The sequence below is a fragment of the Coffea arabica genome, chromosome 10c (genome assembly GCF_036785885.1).
Source record: "Coffea arabica cultivar ET-39 chromosome 10c, Coffea Arabica ET-39 HiFi, whole genome shotgun sequence".
NCBI classification, from domain to species: domain Eukaryota; kingdom Viridiplantae; phylum Streptophyta; class Magnoliopsida; order Gentianales; family Rubiaceae; genus Coffea; species Coffea arabica.
In genome coordinates this window covers 45459499-45467878 of record NC_092329.1, presented here as the reverse complement: position 1 = coordinate 45467878, position 8380 = coordinate 45459499, and the positions used below count along the sequence as shown (strand labels likewise).

General features: G+C 35.1%; 1 protein-coding gene across 3 annotated transcripts; it reads left to right on the top strand.

Moving 5' to 3' along the window:
• Positions 1-1354: 1354 nt before the first annotated feature.
• LOC113714463 (zinc finger CCCH domain-containing protein 25) lies at positions 1355-7844 on the top strand. 3 transcript variants are annotated; one of them, XR_003453718.2, is made up of 6 exons: positions 1355-1460; positions 4219-4442; positions 4575-4684; positions 4811-4998; positions 5448-6285; positions 7545-7844. XR_003453718.2 is itself a non-coding variant. In XM_072069077.1 (6 exons), the coding sequence occupies exons 3-6, from the start codon at positions 4270-4272 to the stop codon at positions 5979-5981; spliced, it is 1005 nt and encodes a 334-aa protein (XP_071925178.1). In that variant the 5' UTR covers positions 1390-1460; positions 3529-3591; positions 4219-4269; the 3' UTR covers positions 5982-6347. The 3 variants fall into 3 exon arrangements, 2 of the variants coding, with proteins under 2 accessions (XP_027094112.1, XP_071925178.1); XM_072069077.1 differs by lacking the exon at positions 7545-7844 and adding an exon at positions 3529-3591 and having other exon boundaries at positions 1390-1460; positions 5448-6347; XM_027238311.2 differs by lacking the exon at positions 7545-7844 and having other exon boundaries at positions 5448-6347.
• The last annotated feature ends 536 nt before the right edge of the window (positions 7845-8380 follow it).

The window sequence follows — 8380 nt, the reverse complement described above, 5'->3', positions numbered from 1 at the left end:
AAAGGCTCTGTTTGGATTCAAGAGTTTTTCAAAAATTAGTTTTTAAATACTATTAAAATTTTCAAAAAATACTCTAAAAGATACTCTAAAAAATAATTTAATTTTTTTAATATTTAAAAAATATCCCAAAATATATTCTAAAAACTCTTCTACTCTTAAATATCCCAAAATATTTTCTAAAAATATCTCAAAACATACTATAAAAACTCTGTTATAATAAAATTTTTTTAAAAATACCGCCAAAAACAACTAATCTAAACGGAGTCAAAGTAAGTTGAAGGATGTAAAATGAAATTAACAGGTATTCTTCCAACCAAAATGTCATCGGACTAGAACTCTTACATTGACGTGGCATCTTACCACTGGTTTAGGGTCTCTAGACCACGTAACAAAAAACCAGCGTTTACTTTAAGTCAACGGTCCCCACGTCGGTAGAGTGTAGACTAATCCAGACGACTATTAGATCACGATGATGAAATCGACGGTTCTCCAGAATCGGCGTATGATGAACTTTAGCACACATGATTTTATTATACAATACTATATATTTTAGGGTTAATTACATTTACCTCCCCTGAGGTTTGATCATATTACCAATCAATCCCTATAATTTATCCAAATAACGGTTTCACCCTTTGAATGATCAAACATTTAACAAAAACTCCCTTAATGCCGAAAATACCCTTATTGAGGTCATGTTGCATTAAAAAAAGAACATATTTTTATTTTATTAACCCTGAAGCAATCCAAAAAAATAAAAAAAAAGTTTTTGCTTATTATTTTATAAAAACCATATCTTTGCTTCCATAAATAGTTTTGAATCAATAATTATTTTAAATCTTAAAAATGAATATTAAAAATTAGATAAATTGAAAGAAAAATAAAAAAAGAAGAAATTATTTTAATTCCTGGAGTATGGTTCAAATTGAGGAAAACATGTCTTGTGCTCTCCGCAACATGTCTTGAACCACAAATTCGAACCATACTCCAAGAATTAATATAATTGCTTCTTTTTTTATTTTTCTTTCAATTTATCTAATTTTTAATATTCATTTGTAAGATTTAAAATAATTATTGATTCAAAACTATTTATGCAAGCAAAGATATGGTTTTTATAAAATAATAAATAAAACCTTTTTTCTATTTTTTTGGATTCTTTCAGGATTAATAAAATAAAAATATATTCTTTTTTTAATGCAACATGGCCTCAATAAGGGCATTTTCGGTATTAAGGGAATTTTTGTTAAATGTTTGATCATTTAAAGGGTGAGACAGTTATTTGGACAAATTATAGGGATTGATTGGCAATATAATCAAACCTCGGGGAGGTAAATGTAATTAACCCTATATTTTAATTTAGGCTCCTTTGGCGATTTAAGCCAAGAAAGCATAGGAAGAACCTGGAAAAGAGAAAAAGGAAAAACAGGAAATTCTCTCTGCGATGGCTTACGTCGAAAGAGGTACTTTCTGTCTAAATTTGGGGTTTATCTAATGCAACGATTTTGAGAAATCTTCTTGATTTTGATCACGGTTTTGAGTTGATTCTAATAGTTTATTGTGTAAATTTCGTGTGAATTGCAGATTTGATGTTTTTTTTTTTTTTTAAGGTTTTCTTCTGCTTGGATTGGTAGTCAATTAGTTTTGTTTTGAGGTTTTTTTTTTTTGTTTTTGAGTCATTTTAGTTTGCTATATTTAATGGTTTGCTAGAACATATTTTTATCTGCAGCAGTGGAATGACAATTGGATTATAGAGTACAGATTAGGGCATATATTGATTGAAATAACTTAGGGTTTTTTGAGTTAAAATTTATAGACGAAGAATGATTGTTCAATGATCACACATGAAGAAGCTGAAAAAAGGGGAAAAAAAAAAAGAGAGAAGAATGAACAGGATTAAGATTGGAAACTTTAGTGGAAAGGGCTCGCCAATGGAAGTTGAGGGTTCAGTTTTTGACCATCAAGCTGCAACTTGACATTTGATTAGTGCGGCCAAAGTTGTCAGCCTCAGGCCCAGTTATTACTAGCTTAAGATGAAATTCTGTTGCATATTAAGCGTCTGTGAAGCGATTCACACCTGCTTGATAAGTTGTAAAAGGGGCCTCTTTTTTTTTTATTTTTTTTTTATTTTTATTTTAAATCCATCTTGGTAATAATGTTTAGGACAACCTTTCTCTGGTCACATGTTCTGAAAGTTTGTCATTCACAGAGTTCTCATATTGTTGAAATGATCACCAGCCCAATTTTGTTATTTTTCTGTTGCATATTATTCATTTGTATCTCTATAATGTGTAAATTCTATATCTAAATGTTGATATTGAATTATATTAGAAGATATTATCTCTATCGTATGCAATCCTTTTTATGGTGAATAAATTAATTTCTTCGTCTTCTCCTTGAATAAGTGGATTTTGCCTGTGGAAGAAGGTTGTTTGGAAGCAAAAGATTGGCCAGTATATGAGGGGTAACATTTGAAAACAATCCATGCACAATTAAGGAAAATGGAAAGCAATCGCATGAATATAGTGTTTCTTTGATCACTAGTCTGCTTTTGATTCACTTCTCTGTGTTCTTGTCACATTGGCATAAGGAAATGTTGGCTATCTAACATTTGGGTTCCTTTTGGGTCTTGATTTTTGGCTTGTTTCAGTTGCATTTCATTTTTCTCCCCGTTCTCTCATCTAGAGAGCTTTTTTGCAGTTCTTTTAGGTATATGTTAAGAAACGATGATTGGTGTCCCTTTGATATGCCTTTCAATATTCATGTAGACATGTTCATACAGGTGGCATGATACTACACTTATACATACCTAATAGCTATCAAGCTTATTGAACATTAAGGAAATCAAGGTTTTGTTTCTTTCTCAAAGCCCAGATGAACTCAGATGCTCCCGCGATTGGTAAAGTTGAACCTTGGTAGTTGGCCACAAAAGATGTGGAAGGGAAAAAGAAAAACTTTTCTGCTACCCAACCTGTATATTTCTAAAGTTAAGATATGGCTTCAGTATAGACTATCTGGTTTGCATGTCTGAGGTATTGAACCCTCTGATGTTTTACAAATAACACCCGCTAAAAAAAACAATGTGCTTACCATTCTTTCTTCAGTAGGCAATGTTTTCTTATGGTATTTTTACAGCATTTGTTTGTAGGCTGGGTTTCTGGGGTATGAAAGAGTGGTAGAGGAATTACAAAGGGAAATAAAGTTCTAAGATAATGGCAACTGAAATAGGACATAAAGTTGGGTATTACAGTGGGTATTACAGTCCTGAAGGCTGAACAACTTTCTGCTACCAGTCAAATTGTGGAGGCAAGTCTGTCTTGATCCCGCATTTTCCAGATTCTCTGGCATATGGAAATGTATCTTGTGGCAGTTATGGAGTACAAGTTTCAGAGTTTATATGCTACTGTGTTTCCTAATTGGGATTTCATCTTTCACTGCTAAGCTAACTTGCAAATATTGACATTGGCAATGACTATTTTGAAGAAATACTTCGATTTGCAACCATAACTGATGCTTGTTGGTTTGCATCAGGGCTATTCTTCATGGGGCTTTAAAAGATTTGTTCACAGTTCCTCATTTCAATATGTTTCTGTAGTAAGAAGTTCTTGGCCTGCTTTTGGTTGTTATTTACTTATTTTCTGATATTGAACTTTGTGACCGAGAATGTTGAACTTGTATGAAGTGCTGGGCATTTAAATTCTAGACTTTTATGTGGCATGTATTTCTAAATTTATGATTGTATTTAGTGAAAAATTTGTAGGCCTTTTTTTATTATGATCATGTGAAAAATTATGGTCAATTGTAGCCATGAATTGTAAGCTATGATTATGCTCATAATTTGGTTAGGAATAAGTTGATAAAATGATGTTTTTGTTAGATTAATTCCAAAAAATCGAGCTAACGAGCTGCTCACGAGTAAAAAATTTTAGCTCACAATTCGAGCTGCTCGCGAGCCAGAAATCGAGTTTCAACTCGCGAGCCTTATCGAGTCGAGTTCGAGCTCAATTCTCTAGGCTCGTCGAGCTCGAACTCGAGCCCACCTATTTTTAAGTCGAGCTTGGCTCGATAAGTCCAAAACTCGACTCGGCTCGGCTCATTTACAGCCCTACGTGATACCAAGATTTTGGAAAACACATAGGAAACACAAAACTCGCGCTCTATTTGCCTACGATTTTAGTGACAAGCAGCCGGACTCCTGAAAACTCTTTCTGGGTCCCCCAGGTTCCCGGCCGGCCTAGGTTATCGTGAACCTTCTGAGTTCTGAGGAAGAAGATGAATCCATTGACGTTAGTGAAGCGGATTCAGAACATCAACGCGAAAGAAGCAGCCCTAGGCATCTCCGACGAGGCGTCCTGGCACACCAAGTACAAAGACTCCGCTTATGTTTACGCCGGCGGCCTCCCTTTTGACCTCACTGAAGGCGATCTCCTCGCCGTCTTTGCTCAGTAAGTCCGGGACTCGCTCAAAAGAAGTTATATTTTCAGCGCGGAAGTTAAATTTCTTTCAGTCAACTGACCAAAATAAAAAATAGTAATCTGATTATTTTTTTTATGCTATTATTGATGAACTGATTTTAGGTACGGGGAGATAGTTGATGTTAATCTTGTTAGAGATAAAGGCACCGGAAAATCTAAAGGCTTTGCTTTCATTGCTTATGAAGATCAAAGAAGCACAAATCTTGCTGTAGGTCAGTCCTCAGCATTCAGCAATTTCTGTAATTTTTTATTGTTATTATTATTTCTCTGTTTTTTGGGTTGGAAGATTTTTTTTTTTTTTTTTGTGTATTTTAATTTAAAGTTTTTGGGGTTGTTAGATAATTTGAATGGTGCCCAAATTCTTGGGAGAACAATCAGAGTTGACCATGTTTCTAAATATAAAAAGAAAGAGGAAGAGGATGAAGAGACTGAGCAGCGAAAGAGGGAGGAGCGTGGGGTTTGCCGTGCCTTCCAGAGGGGCGAGTGCAATCGCGGAGCAGGGTGTAAATTTTCGCATGATGAACGAGTGAGTGAGATTTTCTTTGTTTGGTTTTGTTTTTAGGCTTTTTGGATTGGATTCTTAGTTCATATTAAAATGGCTAGTTGCACCATCTTTGATTTTAATTCCTGTTTATCAAAACAAGTAAGAACTTCAATGGTAATGTATTGCTTTCCTGTTTATTGCATTATCACGTATTCTGTTTAATTCTGCTTGGTATTCTTTGCAGAAGTAATTGCTCTAAAACTATAAACTGTCTCCGTTTTAGTTAATTTAGCATACAACTCTTGGTTGTAGTTAATGAAATAACATACTATGGATATTTGGCTGAGTCACAATTTAACAGTCCTGGAAATGTTGCTGGGCTTCCGTAGTTGATAACTTATGAAGGAAGGCTACTTTTTGCTGCTTACTTTATAGCTAGTATGTGTGATAGCATCTCTTAAGTTGCTTGTGCTTTTCTATTCTTGGTTTAGAGAGCTGCAAACACAGGTTGGGGTCATGAGGAAGATAGACGTTCAAGATGGGCCAATGACAAGTTTGAGGGTTCCACAGGTAACAGAAAACAATCTGGTGTGCCAGACCGTGTTCTGGAATCTGCTAATCAGAAAGGGCGTGGGTTGACAGATAAGGACTCCAGAGATTCCAGGGTGAAGGGCACCAAGACGGGCTTAGACAGACACTATGAACATGGTGAATTGAGTCCCAGAGATAGGGGACACAGGGACTATGAGAAGAAATTGGACAGAAAGGAGACAGATGCGAGGCATAGGGATGACAGGAATGATTTGCGTGATAGAGAGTCAAGGAGGCGTGATGCCAAATCAAACTCGGGAGAAGATCATAATGGTAGAGATGAGAAAAGATCAAGAAAGTATGAAGATGGATCCTACACAAATGAGGATAGAGATAGTAGGGGTTTGGACAGAAGGTCGACTCGTGATAAGGTAGCCTCCCCAAGCCGTCCTAGAAACTCTGATGATGATTATCGGCATAGGTCTCACAGGTAGCAGGAATCCTCTAGTTTTGGGGACAGATGCTGGGCGTTTCTAATGACTACAGGCTCTTGTTTTTTGGCTCCACTGTACCCTTCTTCAGGTTGCCTAGTTTTATCATGTGAGGAAAATTGCAGCAAGGCAAAGAATGACTTACTGCATAATGTTGCATTTGCTACACGATGGCACTATTTGATACTTTAATGCTGAGGAAGGCATTTAATTAAGTAGGTGCCTCTCCCAAATGTTGCATTATCAAAGTTGTAATGGCTGTGCGGGACTAGGGATAAATCCATTAGAACCCCTTGTTTGCATCAAGGTAAATGGTTCTTTGACATTCACTTTACTAATCTGCTAAGCCAAGTTTCCTTCTAGAGTTCACTTATCATCTTATTTTCTGTTTAAAATCATTTTGTAGTATCTTTTAATGATAATCTACTGCAAATCTACCGATCTGCATTAATGTTAGATCACATTTATATCTACCACTGACACTTCATAATTTTATAGTAGTAGATTTTATTTGTGGTTCTACAACAGCCACTAGTATCTTCCACTTCTTTTTCCGTTTCAAGCTGAGATTAGGTGTATCTAAAACTAAACTAAAAGCATAGGGGCAATACATCTATTTGTGCTCTACGAATGACATGAATGTTTTTTTGGACATTCTATTAAGAAATTATTTCTTATTAATGTTCGTATAGTGCTTTATTATGTACTTGAAACTTTTCCTGTACCAATAAATAGTGCTTTTCTCTGCTAATTGGTATAGAAAGTCCTAATCAGTAACCACTTACTATTCTTCTTTCTGTTCTCTCTTCCTTTATTGGGAAATACCTGAGCCTCTTTTTTAATCCTGAATGTTACACCCTTTAATCTGCATAAGAATATGCTTTGGTATAGATATTGCGTGTGACGTTTGAAGTTTTACAACTATTACTATAAGAAGTTTTATCCTGTTGTAATAAGTGTATTATCTTCATATTATGGTATTTTATTGTTACAACTTAAAACAAAAATTTGTGGGCTTATCATGTTTTCAGTATCTGAAAAAATATTGAAAAAACTCTTCGGCTTTGAAAGGTTGGAATAGGACTAAGAGAAATTGTTTATTGTTAGTTGTAGCAATTTGTTGGTCTTCATATTTAATTATCCTTAGTATTTGGGTGGTTTTGTGTAGAAATGTACTCCTTTTGGACTATTAATAGATGGTATAAATCAAACGCTCTAATTCTTGAAAGAAATGAAGATGTTAGACTAAATTCTTTTTAATAAAATGAAAGTTTGAATAATTAGTGGTATGCATAGCCCATATACTGACAATAAAGTAGGCAGCAAAAACGCTATTGAGCATCTCTGCTTTTGATACACAAATGCATAGCCGAAGAGGCACTTTTTCATCTTTCTATTTTCTTTTAGAATAGTTCAGGAAAATATCTAAGCAACAATTGTATATTCAAATTATTATCAGCAGGTTGAAGGGAATTACCATCACCATTAAACAAATAGCTACACAAGAACCTAAACTGTTAATGTAATTTCAGAGAAATGCTTCACCACTGTTATTGTATGGAACAGGAGATCCTGCTGAAAGGTTTTCTGTAACTGGAGGTGGACTCGAATAGTGGCGAAAATCTGAAGATCTTAAATTGGAGCTGTAATTAGTAGACATAGGAGATGAACTTTTTCCGAAACCATTTACACCATTGGTCTGACTTTTCATATCTTCAGAGACAGTTTCCTAGAGTATGCTTTCTACGAACTTCTTATCTGCATGTAAGATATCTCCTGTTTTCTTTAAATACCAGAAGGCCAAAGGATTGCATATGATTTATAAAGATGAAATTTAGCTGTCAATAAATGTTGTTCATCCGGTGATTGGAGGTGAGTCCACTAACAGAAACGCAAGTCTTGGGTTGAATATAAAGATCCAAAAGAGCAGTGACTTCCTTCAAGTTTTTCTGATTTTCCCTTCAATATAGCAAGCTTTTGTTCAAGTGAGTTACAAAGCATCTGAAATGAGAAAACTTTAAATTACAGTGTGTGGTATGGCTTAACCACCAAAGGGAATGAAACGCATGCAACTGCTGTTTCAGTTTAGTTCATGAAACATTTCAGAAAAACTGCCGACTTGTAGAAGTTCTGATGTAGCTAGAGAAAGGAAGAATCAAAAGGGGAAAATGAATTTTTAAGTGAAAGTGAAAACATTCACCTACATTTGCCTTTGAGGGATCCCCACTGAAAGAAGCAAGTGAAGAATGGTGGTTCAGATCCTTCAGTGACAACATAGAGAGGGGTCTGCAATCGATGCTGCTTAAGTGAATTTTCCATCCCAAGGAACTTCTGGTTTCTCCGAGGTAGAACAATAAATGAATAACATGGATATTGTAACCAAAGGTAACATAAACCACGAT